The 17435-nt window shown below is 52.3% G+C and overlaps 1 protein-coding gene across 1 annotated transcript in view; it reads right to left on the reverse strand.

Annotated features, from left to right (window-relative positions):
- Positions 1–5270: 5270 nt before the first annotated feature.
- Positions 5271–17435, reverse strand: part of LOC102381672 — a 17586-nt gene continuing 5421 nt past the window's right edge. The window contains exons 2-11 of the mRNA XM_025215789.1: positions 14295–14396; positions 13590–13705; positions 12925–13043; positions 12529–12748; positions 11556–11639; positions 6725–6845; positions 6281–6537; positions 5966–6122; positions 5567–5826; positions 5271–5417 (exon numbers count right to left, since the gene is read on the reverse strand). Coding sequence (XP_025071574.1) covers positions 5353–5417; positions 5567–5826; positions 5966–6122; positions 6281–6537; positions 6725–6845; positions 11556–11639; positions 12529–12748; positions 12925–13043; positions 13590–13705; positions 14295–14380 — 1485 coding nt within the window. The 5' untranslated portion in view covers positions 14381–14396 and the 3' untranslated portion in view covers positions 5271–5352. The remainder of the gene's footprint in view (positions 5418–5566; positions 5827–5965; positions 6123–6280; positions 6538–6724; positions 6846–11555; positions 11640–12528; positions 12749–12924; positions 13044–13589; positions 13706–14294; positions 14397–17435) is intronic.

Below are 17435 nucleotides of genomic sequence, written 5' to 3' on the forward strand. Positions count from 1 at the left end.
CATTTAATAGGTTGGCTTTTTCCTGGGCATCAGTTGTCAGTTGTCCCATCTGGTTTAGCAGGGGTCCAATGTTACCCTTGCTTTTCCTCTGGCTCCCGCCATATCTGAAAAAGGACTTTTTATTGTCCTTGATACTCAAAGCTATTTGGACTTCAGTTTCAGCCTTGGCTTTCCTGGTTTTCTCCCTGCAGGACTGGAACAGTGCAGAATATTCCTCCTTAGAGGTGAATCCCATCCTCTATCCTTTGTAGGCCTTTCTTTTTATCCTCAGGAGGTCTGCTAGGTCCCTGGAGAGCCAGGAGAGCTGCTGTGCCCTCTTGCTGCCTCATGTTGTACCGGGTTGGTGAAATGGCACTGCCCTGGCAGAATCATAGCACTGATTTGCCTTAGGAACCCCACCAATATAAAAGGATGGGGATAAGTGGTGGAGACTTGTGGATACAGCCTCCTTCTAGTTGCATTAAAGTGGGTACCATTCCACCACACCTCTATGTAGATATGATTCACAAACCATGTAATAACGTTGTTCTAACCTGTAGCATGCCCTTCCACTTGGTGGGCTTCACACCATCACTGGAGAGTGTTGTCGGCCATAGGAATGGGAGGGGGTAGATTCTTCCCTAAATGCAGTGGCTTGAGAGGCTGAACAGATGCAGAATGCAGAATTGGGGGCACAGACTCAGGGGCGTTGAGCTCAATGGGATTTCTCTTAGGAAGTATGTAACAACAAACCCATAAACGAGCAGAGCTACAACAATCACCTCCCCTCCCACAGTTAGCCACTCCAGCCTTCAGGTAGGGAATGTACCCAAGATAATAACTGGTGCCACAGGTGCACTGACAGTTACCACCTTGCCAGTCAACTATCCTGTTTCTTCTACTCAGAGACCAGGACTTCACTTGCTCTGGGTTGGTGGGTTTCTTCCAATACGAATACTGTGGCTGGACCATATGGAGGTCATCTGAGTGCATTTCCAGGGAATGCTCTTCAGGGTCAGGCCACTCCTTTAGATCTCCAGGAGGGACCTGAACAGATCATCTAGCCTGACCCCCTGCCACAGGCAGGGAATAACAGGTGATCGTCCAACCTCCTCTTGAATTTGCCCAAGGTAGGGGTGAGGACCACTTCCCTGGGAAGTTGGTTCCAGATTTGGGCCACCCTAACTGTAAAATATTGCCTTCTGATCTCCATCCTAAACCTATTCTCCATCAACTTATTACCATTGATCCTCATCATCCCAGGTGGTGCTGGGGAGAAAAGAGCTCTGCCTATTTGCTATTGATCCCCCCTGATGAGCTTGTAGGCAACCACTAGGTCTCCTCTCAGCCTCCTCTTGCTGAGGCTGAACAGGTTCAGGTCCTTCAGTCTGTCCTCATAGGGCCTGTCCTACTGCCCTCCCTCCAAGCGGGTTGCCGCCTCTGAACCCTCTCCAGGCTGGCCACATTCCTTTTGAAGTGCGGCGCCCAGTACTGGACGCAGTACTCCAACTGCAGCCTGACCAAAGAGCCATTAGGTAACGCAAAGCTTGCTTGGACCAGGTGTCCTGGTCATTTAGTGCCTTCAACTCCAATACTCGTTAAGGATTTCCTTTCTCCCCCTTCCAATCTGCAGAATCTAAAATGCAAATCTGGGCACCTGTGTCTAATAGCATATCAACTGACTTTTTACTTTTACCTAATTGAATCTGTACAGGTGTGATAGGCTAGCTGGCAGTGACTTAGCCCAGGGGGTTTGAAAGGGCAAAAGATGATTGGAGGACTTGGGATTCCTTTTCCTCACCAATCTGGTAATGATTTGGCCCAGGGGTTTTGAAGGGGTAAAAGATGTTTGGAGGACTTGGGATTCCCTTTACTCACCAATCAGGCCCCAGAGACTCTCCCTCCTTGTCCGCTGATTGGCCCCTTGGGTCACCTAGAGGGGGATAAAAGGGGAAGCATAGCTGACTCAGGAGAGACCAGAGAGGGACCACAAGGAAGAAGCTTCAAAGAGCTTGCAAGAGCTGGGCCAGTGGGGTGGGAGCAGTTACCCCAGAAACACCTGAAGGAGTGGGACCTGCAGGCAGCAGTTGGACCCTCACCAGCACAGTGTGTGGCTGGCAGGAGAGGCTTGGCTCCAGGATCCCCTCTGAGAGGCTGCGGCCAGCAGGAGAGGCTCCCAGCTCCAGCACGGATCTGAGCAGTGACCTGAGAGGTTACCAACTCTGCTTCCAGCTCCTCCAATAAGAGGCCAGGCAGCTTGATGTGAGGCCGGGGCTCTGGGAAAGTCAAGACCCCTAGCAATATCAAGTAGCACTGGTGGCTGTGTGGTAGCATTTCTGCTTCCTACATAGGAGATCTGAGTTCAAGTCCTGGCAGGAGTGATTGAAGTAATAGTGGAAAGGGGTCATTGTGTTTTCCCCCTCCAGGTACCTAGGCCCTATATTCCTTGTTATTTGACATTTTGTATTTTGTGCTTTTTGTATTTCCCTAACCAGTATTGTTTGCTCTGCTGTTGGTGTTTTATATTTTGTAACCCTGTCTTTTGTCAGTGATTGTCAGTGTCTAACCTTTGTTGAATCCTGCCCCTTGGGGTGTTGTAGTGTCCACTATACCCCCTGGTTTATGCCGGTTATGTTCCCAGTACTGTTCTCTTATTAAAAGGTATATGGTTAAGGTCCCAGTGGTGGTCTGGCTCTGCAGTATAGGGGAAGGAGAGTCCCTACACCTCCCACATCCCTTGTGCACCTGCTCTGATTCCTTCAACTGGAGAGGGGGTACCTCTTGGAATACCACCCGGGTTACACAGGTATCCAAATTAAGGGGCCAATATTAACTTTAGATACTGGTCCCCAGCCCACTACTGCCCTCATTGTGGCCCCTTTCTTTGGGGGTTGGGCCGGTCGGACTCCCTAGGCCATGTGATCAGTGGGGGTAAAAACTGATGGCCTTGCATGTGCCTGGGAAAATGCAGACAGTTCTGCCCTCAGGGCAGAGAATCCCTCCAGTGACTCTGTTGGTGGTGCAGACAGCTCCACTTTTGGGCTCACCTTTTCACTACGGTGTTTAGCCCACAGCCCTCACAAGACTGGTTGGAAATCCATCAATTTGCACCTTATTGAAACAGGCAGTTAACAAGTCTTTCCACATTTTTTCTTGCGGAGTCTTGGGCTGGCCTTCCCCAGCTTTTTCCAACAATTGGGGGGGGGGGGCAGGGGGGGTTCTTTTGCTGAGGCCACCGCCATGGCTTGGCGGTTTTCGTCAGCTTAGCAAGCACTGGCTTCTGCAAAATAGGTAAAAGCTGCACTAATCACTGGATCGCATCTCGTACTGGGTGATTCACTGCCTCTCGCTCCAAGGCCAACAGGGCTGAGGTGCACTCTGTTGGTGCTCGCTCTGTTGATGCCTTTCACCAAACCCTCCCCCACAATGGTGCTGTCATGCCTTCTGCATCTGGCGTGAGAGTCTAAACTGCTGCAGGAATTATTTCAGTTAGTCCTAATGATACAAGCAACAGACAGCCTCCTCTAAATTGGCCCATGCTTGAAGGGCAGGGTTAAGCTCTTCTTCCGTATTACCATAACTGGCCACGGTTGCTTGCATTGCAGAAGAAAACAAAGTAACAGTTTCATCACCTCCTGCAACCTGATTTAACTGGAGCTTGGGGCACAGGATGATTTGTGCTGCTTCAGCCCTACTCACTGAAATTGTGGATGCCCGTCACTATACATTTGAACAAGCTAGTTTATCACTGGCTCTCCCAGCTTGGATTTATGATGTTCTTGTATATCTCTAATCTCAGCACAGGTAAAGGAACGCAGCTCTGTTTGGGGATTCCCTCCTTGCAGCTCTGAATGGGTTACCACCACGGGGAAGACCTGGCTAAGTTCTTTCCTCTGGGCAGAGACATATGGGGGTGGTTCAGCACCAGGCTCATCATCAATCTCCTCCCCTTGATCTTTCCAGAGATCAGCTTCTGGTTTCTCCCCATACAGACACTGTCGCACCTTGTGGAAGGATGGCTCCACAGTCTTCGCTAACTGTGCCTTCTTCTGGAGGAAAGCGGCCAAGCACACAATCATAATTTTTCCTTCCCTCCATTCTAATGTCTCCAAGCGGCTCTGAGCGGCTCGCACAGCCTCGCACGCCATGCTGTTGGAATCTCTCACATCTTCTAACACCTTACTCAGCTGGGTGACCTTTTCCCAGAGCTGGGCTTTCTCTTCGGCCCCTAACCATCGCCCCCAGCCATGACGGGCACCCTTTCTTGGGTTTACCATGGGCAGCAACAGCAAACCTAGCCCAATGATTGGGTACAGTTCCTGGGTCACTCCAGGCAGGTCTCAACCTATCCTTATCCCACCCAGGATTATCCATCCCTGTCACTTCCTTAAGCAAAGCCACCAATGGGGCCCACCCAACTCCCTCCATTCCAACCTTTCTCTCCAGACCAAAGCCTCTCAATCCTGTTCATGATGCCAGTTTATTTCCCAACCACCTGCGTAGGGTTCAGGATTGAGAGTATGGTCAGGGGTAGAAAGGTAAGAAAGGTTTATTGACTTAACAAAAACACAACTATTCAGAGATAACAAAACAACAGACAGACAATAATAATTCACATCGGCAACTTATTGGGAGTCCCCTCTGATGCTTGATGTACAAGTTTCTCTTCTGGAAAGCTCAGCAAAGTCAGGCATCCCCTATCAGCACTGTCCAAGGAGTACCGGGAAGGACCCTGGTATTCAGTCCTTGGGATCCTCAAGATCCACAGGCCCGCTGATTCAGGTCAGCAGCTAATTATTCCCTTTCACAGAGCTGTATCTTCCTTCTAAATGATTTCTGGATGTTCCAGCCAATTTATAACTTCTGAGCTATGCTGATAACTTACAACCATCCAGATTCTCCCATTATAATTATTCTTAGGACTGACCAATAACAGTACAAGCCTTGCATTCTTTTGATAAGGTTAATTTTAACTACGCCACAGGGCCTACATCTACTACTACAAGACCTTGCTAAATTTACTAGGCCTCATTACTACATACAAGGCCTCACTACATCTTTAACTTTAATTAGGCTCTTAACAACAGCATATAACTTAATATCTGAATAAATGACAGAAAAACACTTGGTCTAATCTTTATAGAGCCTTCAACAAGAACTTTTATCACACAAACATCATTTTCAGCTGTCACACCATGCAAGTTTCATCTGAATTGGGCAAGAAATGTCAAAGTTATAAGTAGTTTCATGCTTCCCCATTATAGCCTATGGTCGAAACAGTGAAAGTGTTGAAACAGTGAAACAGTCACTCTTGCACATATTAAGAACCGAAAGCAGAGCCTGCAAGGTCCAAGAGGGATCAGGTGTCAGCTGTCACCACCTGGTCCTGGGGTCAAGTGCAGCTGTGGTCCTCACCCTCTGGTCATACGAGTTCTCATCTGAGAAGAGAGATGGAGTTAGGTACCATTCCCGGCCCAAGGTTTCCACCACCTGGATGCCTGGGACCTCTAGGAGAGGGGTAGGGGCTGAGGCATAAAAGGAGGGGAAGCTGGGAGCCAGGATGCCTGGGTTCTCAGGGCGCCCTTACCCATGGCCTTCCAGAGTGCAGTGGCCAGGGGCTTCTGGCCCATCTTGTCCAGCACCAGGGAGCCTGTAGCCAGCGCCTTATGAGCCTGCAAATGCTCAACCATGCTCCTGGCAACCTGCAGTGCAGTGAACGCAGACATGTCAGGCCAAGGGATGGGGCCGCTGGTCCCTGGCTCCCGGAAAGTCCTCCGCTTGCACTTGAACGTTTCCAGGTCCTGCGGGCTCAGCTTCCCCAGTGCATTTGCCAGAGTCTTCACTGTCCTGCAGGAAGCACAGGTATGAGCCCCCACACAATCTGGACCCCTCCTCTGTGCCCCTGACCTTTAACCACCCTGATTCCTGGGCCCCATGCTCCGTGCCCTTTGGCCCCATAACCCCTTCCCACCCCAGTCCTGCTCACCAGTCTTTTAACCTCATGGCTGCCTCCATCTGGCTCAGGTTTGGCTCCTGGTCTGGCCCAGACTGGTTAGGGAACTGGTCTTCATCCTGGCCTGCTACCCTGCTGTCCTGCCCTGAGGGGGCATGACCATAAGATGCTAGGCTCCATGTGGCAGGGGCTGTAAGCACAGAGGTCACATCCAGTCCAGCCCTCTTCTGTGCCAGTGTTGTATGGCACTGGTCCCTTCCCTCCATTGGGGCGTGGGGTAATGGGAACCAGAGGAATTGGGAGCTCAGGTGCCTGCATCCTCTGGGAGAATGGGGGGTGGCCCCTTACCTTTGGCATTCCAAAGGTCGCAGGCCAGTGAGTTTTTCATCTCATCCAGCACCAGGGAGCCCACAACCAGTGCCCTGTGCACCCCAAAGTTGTCAACCATCATGCGGGCAATGTCTCCCGCATTGGAGTTGGACAGGTCAGGCTGGCAGATGGGCGGTGTGGCCCCTGGCTCCGGGAAGTTGATCAGCTCAGCCTTGAACTCCTCCAGGTCCTGTGGGGCTAGCTTCTCCAGCACAAAGGTCAGCTTCTTCACTGCCCTGCAGGAGGCATAGGGATGAGGTCCCCACATATTAGTGTAGGCCCCCTGCTCCATGCCCCTTGACCTCTGCCCTCCCACACACCCCAGATCCCCTGATCTGTGACCTCTGTCCCTCCTCACACCCTGGACCCCTGCTCCATGCCTTCTTCCTCTGTGGCCCCTGCCCACCAGTCAGCCCTACTCACCACTCCCTGCTCATGGGTGCCATAGTCTGGCTCAGGTTCAGCTCCTGCCTCCTACTGGTAGCTGGTACTGCAATGTCTGGCCCAGATGCGGCAGAGAGTAGGCATTTATCCTGGCCCCATTCTAGGGGTGTAAATATCATTTAAATAATTATTCATTAACCTCCTCTAATTACATTGGCAAACTGATTAACCAATAACAGCAGATTGGACATGGCTGCTGGTGGAAGCTGCTCCCAGGGCCCTTTGGTGAGGAGGGGTGGGAGGGAGAGAAGCAGGTGAAGAAGCCATGGCAGTGGTAAGCTCAGTCAGACAACACAGCCCACACATGTGCAGACCCACATGTACTTACACATGTGCTCACACAGACCCCCCCCACACACATGCACACATGTATGTACAGATACACATACACACACACACACATGCACTGACACCCACACATTCACATATGTATGTGCACATACACACATACCCAGCTCTGTAGGAGGAGCTCGGAGCTGCTGGAGCCTGGCACCATGATGGACCCAGCTGCCCACAGGATCACAGCAGCCCTGGGGCAGCCTGGCCTCTGTGTCCAGCTTGATCTCACCTGCAGCCACCCCCACCAGCCACACAGACACAAAGCACATCTCTGTGAACCCACACCTGTGCAGATCTATCTGTAAACACCCCCCGCCCATATCTATGGAACTATCTATAAATCTACTATCTATAAATCACATATCTATAAGTCTACATGCACACATATCAGCACAGCTATAAACACACACACATGCACACTCCTGCCTTTATACATCCATTAAATCCACATGCACTTATCTTTAAATCCATACACACATGTGGTGAATATTTATAGACACATACAGATCTGTGTGCAGGGGGATTCGGAGATCTCTAGAAAGCCACCTATGGATACCTAACTAACTACACACATATTTATGTGTATGTATCAACTATATCTTTCCAAATATTCTATATTTATATAACATGTATAGGTATTACAAACATTTGTGCTTATATACATATTTTATATAAAAGTGTAAAAGTTATATGTACATACATCTACCAACATACACAAATACCAGTATATGGATACACACATGCTATACAAACACTCATATCAATAACTACACAGATACACACACACACGTCCATTATTTTTAGGGTCGGCAGTTAGTTTTGCATACACACATATCTATAAATACAGAGATACATATACACAGATAGGAAAGTGGCAGCAGGTGAGGGGAAGTTATAGCTAGGCAGGAGCATGGAGCCCAGGAATGGAGCTGGGGCTGGCAGGAGCATGAAGCCTGGTTCCATTGCACAGGGCTTCCTTCAGCTCACATGCAGGTCCCAGGATTTGTGTGTCACTGAGTGTGTGTGTCCACACAAGTGTACACGCAAATACAGGTATATTAAATACAAAAATACACATGACATAAATATATAGTCCCACATATAAACACATGTGGCTTTAACTACACAAAACACACATAGCATTAAATGCACATGACATATGTACCTGGATGTTTACTCTATGGATCTCATCAACCAACCAGACTCAGACCATGGAGGAGATGAGGGAGTGAGTGAGCTTGCACCCTCCCTGGAGCTGGCACCTGTGGTGTATGTGTGTCCTAGCCCATGGCTCCCAGCAGCCACAATGGAGAGATAGGGCAGCATGTAGGCCCATACCTGGGCTCCATCCCCCAGAAGCAAGGGCTGGACAAGTTGGCCCAACCACTGCTCGATGAAGCCGCCCTGTCTGCATACCTGCCCAGCATGACATGGCTGCTAGAGTCACCGGGGCTAGAGCACAGATCTGTGTGCTGCCATCGCACACCCATGGGCTGGATAAAAATCAATTGTCAGGCCAGATCCAGTAGATGGACCATACTGTGTCCACCCCAATCTAATCCATGCACCCATCCATCCCCAGACTGACCTTTTCCAACCCTCCCTCCTTCCCTCCCTGCCCCCCAGCCCCTTCCCACAGCCCCCACTCTCATCTTTCCTTCCATCCATACCATTGCCCCAACACCCCAATGTTTCCTGGCCCCCCAGCCAGCTGACCAGGGGCTGTCCACACACCAGTCTCTACCCCTCTTACTATGGGCCTGCCGGAGTTGCTGCTCCAGGTCCTTCCTGGGAATGCAGGCCATGATGTCGGCAGTCACAAGTAAGACACGGTGCCTCAAGAAGTGGCCAAGCAGCACCTGGACAATCCTCAGCGCACTGGCGTTCTCCACCTCACTCCACGCCACCGGCCTGCTGCTGCCCTTGGGCCTGTACTGGTTCAGTTCGTGCCTGAACTTTTCCAGCTCCTCATTTCTCAGCTCGCTCAGGGCTGACTCCAGCTCTCTGTACATCACATCCATGGCGGGGGGGAAACAGGGGGGGTGAAAAGCTGGGGGGCACAGGTCCCCACACAACTTCCTGTCCACACCAGGGCCCAAGGATGGCACAGGCAGCATGGCTGGGGCAGGGCATTTTGCCTTGGGGAGGGGGGATGCTTGCACAACAGCTTCCTGACCCCAGGCTGGGCTGCAGTGCCATCCTGTGCTGAGCTGCAAGAGGAACCCCCACCCCTGGGACCACAGATCTTCAAGCACAGATAAGACAAACACACCTGAGAACCCAGGTGCCCAGGTTCCCAGCCCCTGTTGCTTTCATCCCCCAGCCCTGCCCCTCTTCAGAGAATCCAGGTGTCCAGGCTACTAGCCCCAACTGTTCTAACCCCCCCAGCCCCTCCCTATTCCCTCCAGGGATCCCAAGTGTCTGGGCTCCCAGCCCCCACTGCTCTCATGCCCCAACTCCCACTCCCCTCCCTGAGAGCCCAGGCATCTGGACTTCCAGCCCCTGCTGCTCACCCCATCCCTACAGAGAGCCCAGGTGTCCAGGCTCCCAGCCTCCACTCCCCTCCCAGGGCTAATGGGTCCCTGAGGCCTGATCTCTGACCCAGGGAGCATCACCATGCAATCCCCTCCCTCTCTTGCTAGAACACATGGCAGCACGTAGAGCTGGGGGGAAGGGTCAGGGGTCAGGGCTAAGGGGAAGGGGCGGGACTAGACCCCTCCATCCCAGCTCCTCAGGACCCCCACCCCTCTGCGCATGACTGCACAGGCCTCTGATCTCAGGTGAGTGGCAGGACTGGTTCAGCAAGGACCCTGATGAGGATTGGTTGAGAAGGGACATTGGTCCTAGCAGATCCTGCCTGCAACTGGCTAGCCAGGAGCAGCCTGAGGAGGTTGTAATTGGCTGAGCCCTGCATCAGTCCCTGAGCCAACCATTGGTGGATTGGTCTGGTTGCTGGGCTGAGTGTCATCATGGAAGCCCAACCCTTTCACTTGGATCCTTACTGTGTACATCCAACCTTAGACACCTTCATGTCCTCATGAACAGGAATGAGCAAAAGTGTCAGCCTGTGTGACTCCCTCATGAATATTAATTAGGCACATAGTGGCACACCTTGTGAATATTCATTAGGTCTGGGAATCTTTTCCTTGTGTCTCCCCCTCCCTTTCCCCAGCTGTAGACTTAATGGTCCATTCCACATGCCCCCCTGCAATAGAAGGAATGGTTCTTCCTGTTTCCTCTCCAAAGCTCTCACCTTGCCTCCTTGCATCCTGGGATGCACATGAGCCCTTGGGCCTCCTGGCTTGAGGCAGCTTGCACAGCACTCCCAACATCACGCACAGGGACGTGCCGGGTCTCTGCCCAGACAGAGCTTGCAACAACAGTGTGTGTGTGTGTGCACATGTGTACATATTTACACCCAGACATAGATACATATATACACGCATGCATACACACACATATATATGCATACGTACACACACACATGCATAATCACATGTTTATGTGTGATATCTATCTATCAATCTATCTAGATAGATAGATATAATGACTTAGATGTTTATACACACACACACACATACACACACACACTCACACACTGATACCTATCTGATTGCTGATATGCAGCTGGGCAGCTTGGAGAGCAGCATTTGTCTGGTAAGTTTGTTGTGGGGGAAGGGGTCAGGTGGACAGATCAAAGCCCCCATGGTGTGGGAAGGAGTGGGGCTGGGGCTGGGGCAGGGGCTGCACAGCCAGGGCAGAGCACAGGACAGAGCCATTAGTGGCTTGCTGTGGGGATGTGGGGAGGGGGGCTTCTGCCACTATGCACCCCCCAGGAAGGCATGTGGGGAGTGTATGCCCTGGATCTGTGCATGGGGCTAGAGCAGGCTGTTGTGGCTGAGGCAGCACCGGACTCTTCCTGGTGGTGGGCTGGGCCAGGTTGCACTTGGGGCGGGCAGCAGCAGCACTCAGGGAGGGCTTACAGGGAGGGTGGGGCTACAGCCACCCCAAAATTCGCCCCCCACTGGGAAGAGCTCAGCACTGCCCCAACCCCAGCCCACAGTGACAGCCTGTCCTTGCCCCACACGCAGATCTGGGCATGCACCTGTATATATCTGTGTATACTCACTGTGACAGGGCAGTAACCCTACCCTGTCATGCAGTACCAAAAGAACAAAGTGGGAAAAGAAGCTTACTGCGGCGGCAAGCCCAGAAGGTGAAAAAGCTGTGCCAGAATCCCTGGATGCTAATTAATATGATCTTCTGGGAGAGCAGGCAAAGCAGCGAATCGGACACTGCAGCCAGGCACACAGCTGATCGGCATGGGAATATACAAGAATGCTGACCAAGTAGTCAGCTTTCCTCCGGTAAGGGGAGCAGCACTACAGGAAACTTGGGGAAGCATGGAGCTGTGGCGGCAGCATAAGGCCAACCAGAGAGCCTCCAAGGAATATTACACTGAAGGACTTACCTGAAGAGTGGGAACGAAGAAGGAGCCGCCGCTTCCGAGCTGGTGAGTCTGATCTCAGTGAGTGTGGGGTTTCATCCAAGAGAGCTAGGAGAGGGAGAAAGAAAGACTGATCTAGAATCTGAGTTTGGAGCATTGGACAAAGACAACCCCTCCCTAAAGAGTAAGTGTAGGGGGAAATTGTATGACTGTATATTTGTGAGCTGTGGGGTGAAGAACGGGACAAGAGGCCGATGGCAAGGAGCCCTGAGACCAATGCTGAAACATCATGTGTGGCAAGGACAGGGAATGGGGATGATGGAGCTCTTTGTAGAGGAGCCAGGCTTCTAAATTGCAGAAATTAAGATGAACTTTGTCTCCCAGGACTGTATCCATTTGTTTCTTAACATCTAAATTGTGGTGGAAGAATTGTAAGGAGACTATCTGGTCCAGAAGGAGAGACAATTTTACTATGGCTAGCACAGCTAGGTCTTCCACACACACACATGTGATATATATATATATGCAGAAATTTACACACAGACACACACCTCTGCCCCTCTGCACACACTGGGGCACCCCTGATCTTGGTCTGAAGGGTCCGTACAGTGCAGGGCTCAGGGGCTGTGATGGCCAGCAGCCCCCTCCTTCATTTCTGGCCCCTCCTTGGCCACCTGAGTAAGACCCACAGGCCCATGTCTGCACCCTGCAGCCAGCTCAGTGCTGGCACCTGCAGGAAAGCAAGACCCCTCCCACCTGGCCTAATCCCATTCATGTCGTCTGAGATTTCCCCCAATAGCTGCCCAAACCCCACCCACTTTGCCTAGCCCTGCCTACACAGGCCCAGGCCCCACCCACATCTGCTAAATCCTACCCAGCCCCGCAACTCCTCCCACAGATGCCCAGACCCCACCCACTCAACCTAACTCCACCCATGGCAATTTAGCCATGCCCACCCTACCCAAGGGCCCTCCCCAGCTGCCTTGGCCCCACCCACCATCAGAGGAATGGGGGGAAGGCAGATCCTGCCTCTGCTCCAAGACCTCAACCAACTGCTTCTTGAGGTCCCGCAGTTCCTTCTTGCTGTCCTGCAGCCTCTTCTCATTTTCCTGCAGCCTCTTCTCGCTTTCCTGCAACCTCTTCTTGATGTCCCACAGACAGTCCCCCACCACGGTCCCCATGTCCAGCACATCGCTGTCCGAGGACACCGCCTCACCCTGCAGCACCACACACTTCTGAATAAAGTGGGGTAAGTTGGGCCCTGGATCAGGGCCCCATGCCCTAGATCAGGGCCCTGTGCCCCAACCCCTGGTGAAAGCTAATATGCAGCCAGCTCAGGTGGAGCAGGTGGGAAACAGCCTGTGGGGGAAGAAGGGAAGGGACTGGGTCCCACCTCCAGCAAGATGTAGTGGTGCTTCTCCTGCAGTGGCATGGGCAGGTCCTGCAGGTGGCAGTTCTCCTGCATCAGGTCCCAGTTTGAGCTTGGCCCCTCTTCCAGCAGCTCTGACTCCTCTGGGAAGAGGGGAAGGGGCCAGTCTGAGAACCCAGAGGTCCAGGCTCCCATTTTCCCCTAGTTTTGGCCCCCAGACCACACCCCTCCCAAAGAACTCAGGGGTCTGCACACCCAGCCCCTGCCATTCCACAGAACCCAGTCATCTAGGCTTTCAGTTTCCCCTAGTCTCATCCGCCAGACTCCCTCCGTACCAAAGAACCCAGGGGCCTGGACACCTGGCCCCTCCCAGCCCCCCACCCAGCCCCCTGACTCCTTCCACAGCTGCCCTGGCCCTGCCCAGCCCAACCCCACCCGCAGATGCCCAGGCTCCACCCACTCCACCTGACTTCACCCATGGCCATGGGCCTACCCCCCTCAGCCCCACCCACATCTCCACAGGCCCTGCTTACCTCACCTAAGCCATGCCCTTCATGTTTCATCCACATGCCACGCTATGCCATGCTTCAGCCCTGCCCACCCTGACAAGGCCATGGCTCCAGCACACCCCACCCTATTTACTTAGGTTCCACCCACATTGTCCCAGGCCCCACCCCCAGACTGCTCACCTCTGTAGTCAAGCCCCTTGGGCTCCCAGGTGGGTTTCAGTGCAGCCCCTGGGGGCTCCTCAGGCTCCACTGGGCCGGGGAGAAGTCCCATCCTCATCTCGGCACCCTTGGTATAGCTGGAGGGGTATGTGGGGGTCAGGGGACCCCAGCATCTGGGCCCCCACCCCGCCCTGCTCTCAGCCTCCCAGACACCACGACCTGGAGAACCCAGGTGTCTGGGTCCCAGCAGATCCCTCCTGCTCTCCCCTGGAAGAACCCAGGTGTTTGGGCACCCTCTTCCACTGCTCTCAGCCCCCAACCCCATCTCCTCCCAGAGATCCCAGGCATCCAGATCCTCAGGTAACTCTCCCCACTCCCTGGAGCAGGGGAGAAGCAGGGGACCTGCCCTCAGCCCAGCCTGCCATGGCCAACTTCCTCCCGTCCAGGCATCCAGGCTCCCACTCCCCTTGCTCTCACCCTCCAGCCCCCCTCTGCCCCATAGAGAACCCAGGCATTTGGGTCCCTGATCCAGCCCAAAAGGCCTGATGGGGAATCGAGAGTTCTTGGACTATGTTGTTTTCCCCAGCCCATATTTCCCCCTTGGCCAGCAAGCTACCCTCAGACCCCTGCTGCTACTGCTGCCTTGCAGTCCCTGCTGGTGCTCTTCACTCCTGACCCAGAGGCCCTGCCACCCACAGTTACACCCACTACCCCCACCCCACGCACAGGGAAGAGGCTACGCAGGATGATGAACTCAGTTCCAGGCATTGCTGTCTGCCCCCAGCCTCCGCCCCGGCCCCGGCCCCCGGCATGGCACAGCTCAGGCAGCTGGAAAAAAAAAAGAAAAGGGTAGGGATGGTTATATGCCCAGGATGCCTGCCATCCTATGGAGAAAACTGTGATGCATGGCCCTGGTGCCCAATCCCTGCTTGCAGTGCCTCTCAGATGATTGCTTCCTGCTTCTGACTCCGAGGCAGATGCATCAGGCTGCAGTTGGTTCCTTATTCCTGGGTCCCTGTTCTTTTTTCTAAGATAATCTAGACCCACTAAAAGCTTGTTATGAATGAATGACACATCCTAAACAAAGAGAATTTCATTAGCAATGCATATAAACTAATTAATATGTAAAATAATATCCCACATCAAGTACAGAGCCCTAAATGAAGACTAGATTAGGATGGGATTATGGGGCAAAATACTTCTTGAGTCACCTCAGACTTCCTCTTGATACCACTGAGGGACTGTCCCAAAGACCCCTGACCACAGTCCTGCCCAGCCCAAAGTGCAGTTTGGCTGTGCCAGGCTGCCAACTGACAATCCCATGCCCACTGTATGTAGCATAATGGCTCAAACAAGGAACTGGCTTTTGGGCTGGGATTATGGCTGGAAATTATGCTTGGTCCACCCCACAGCAAACCTCTGTGGCACTGGGAGACTCTCTTGGATATGTCTGGCCAGAGTTTTGCCTTGTCCAGAGGACGGTTTGTTCATGCCATGTTGCTAACTGACAGCCCCCCAGTATATCTTGAATAAGGAACTGTCTTTTGGGGCTGGGATTATAGCTAGAAATCCTTCTTGGGTCACCCCATGCTATACCTCTGTGGCACCGGAGAACTCTCCTGGACATCTCTTGTCAGGATCTTGCCCAGTCCAAAGTGCAGTTTGTGCATGCCAGGCTGCCAACTGACAGCACCCCAGCCACTGTGACAAGTCTATGGGCTCAAATAAGAAACTTCTTTTGCCTGGATTTATGGTTGGAAATCTTTTCTTGGGCCACGTCATGCCATGCCTCTTTACCACCAGGGGACTATCCTGGACATTTCTGACCACAGTCCTGCCCATCCTAAAATGCATTTTGGCCATGCCAGGCTGCCAACTGACAGCACCCCAGACACTGTGCTAAGTATATGGGCTCAAATAAGAAACTGGTTTTTGGGCTGAGATGACAACAGGAAATACTCTTTGGGCCACCGCATGCCATGACTCTGTGCCAGCAGGTGCTTTCCCAGATTTCATAGATTTCATAGATTTCATAGACATTAGGGCTGGAAGGGACCTCGGAAGATCATCGAGTCCAGCCCCCTGCCCAAAGGAAGGGCAGGAAGTCAGCTGGGGTCATAGTATCCCAGCAAGATAAGCATCCAGTTTCATCTTGAAGGTGTTCAATGAAGGCGTTTGAACCACCTCCGGTGGTCAGATACCCCTGACCAAAGCCTTGCCCAGTCCAAAGTGCCAGGCTGCCAACTGGCAGCCTCTCATGCCCACTGTACCAAGTATATGGACCCAAATAAGGACCTGGGTTTGGACTTGGGTTATGGCTGGAAATCCTGTTTGGGGCACCCCACACCATGCCTCTGTGGCACCCAGGAAATCTCCCAGATATCTCTGGCCAGGTTTTTGCCCAGTCCAAAGTGTGGCTTGTGCATGCCAGGCTGCCAGCTGACAGTCCCCCCATGCCCACTGTATTAAATATATGGGCTCAAGTAAAGAATTTAATTTGGGCTGGGATTAGAGATAGAAATCCTTCTTAGGCCACCCCACACCATGCCTCTGTGGCCCCAGTGGACTCGCCTGGACACCACTGACCAGAGTCTTGCCTGGAACAGAACACAGTTTTTTTATGCTAGGCTGCCAACTGATGGCCTCCCCATGCCCACTATACAGAGTATATAGAATTGAATAAGGAACTAGCATTTGGGCTGAGAATAAAGACTGAAATCCTTTCTGGACCACCTGACACCATGCCTCTGTGGCAACAGTGGACTCTCCTGGACACCTCTGACCAGAGTCTTGCCTAGCCCAGAGTGCGGTTTCTTCATGCTAGGCTGCTAACTGGCAGCCCCCCATGCCCACTGCGCGAAGTATACTGGCTGAAATAAGGAATTTCTTTTAGACTGCAGCTGGTCGAGTCCCTGGATGGCAGCTGTGGGTGAGACTGCCTTCCCCAGACACTTGGCTTGGAGGGAGCTCCCCAGGTTGGTTTGCCACTGACTGTGACTGTGATCCATTTTGAGCTACAGTTAAAGGTCAATAGTTAAGCCTTTGCTTAGGGAGTACCACTGTTCCCTTTTTCCCTTGTCATAAACTCGTTTTAATTTAACTTTTGCTAGTGAGTGAGCAGGTTGCTTTAAATGACAACACCCAGTCTTAAGTTTCTTTACCAAGTGTCTGTGTGGTGGCTGGAGGTAGATGTGAAACACTGTTGAACAATCTCTAAGGGCTGCTATACACATGCTCTGGGGTGGGGAGAAGGGTGCTTTAAATAGAACGGCTCTGCGAGCCACTGTAATTAAAGTGCCCACAGTGTCACATGTATTCAGCATCCCACACTTCAAAATGGTGGTGGGGGTGCTTTAACAAAGCTTGTCCAAAGAGCTTTAGTTAAAGCGCTGCCATTTTGAAACACAGGGACAGTGAATATACATGATGCAGAGGCTGCTGGAGTGTGCTAATTAGCATGCTTCAACAGACTGGCAGCAGACTCGAGTCTGCTCTGACACGTGCTAAATACCAGGCATCAGAGCAGAGGTCTGTCACACGTACTGGTGCCCTATATTTGCATGCAGCCATTTGTCCTGCCATCCAGTGCCTGGTGGAACAGCAACATAAAGGTTTTAAAGGTTGCTTGTCATCTGGCAGGTTTACACTCAAAAAGCTAGCATTGTGTTGAACAGAGACATACCCAGATTTGTTCAGGATGCTCCTTGGTAGTGTTTTGAGATGCTTCTGTAGCAGGCTTGCCTTTCAGAGCTTGGGTTGAGGCCCAGGCTTGAATCTTCCTGTTTTGATTGGTGGAGCTCATCCACCAGTCAGGAGACAGCAAGAGGAGTTAAGTCATGCCCCTTTCCTGAGGGGAGGGGGACAGAA

This window comes from Alligator sinensis, unplaced genomic scaffold (genome assembly GCF_000455745.1).
Source record: "Alligator sinensis unplaced genomic scaffold, ASM45574v1 scaffold650_1, whole genome shotgun sequence".
In the NCBI taxonomy this organism is placed as follows: Eukaryota; Metazoa; Chordata; order Crocodylia; family Alligatoridae; genus Alligator; species Alligator sinensis.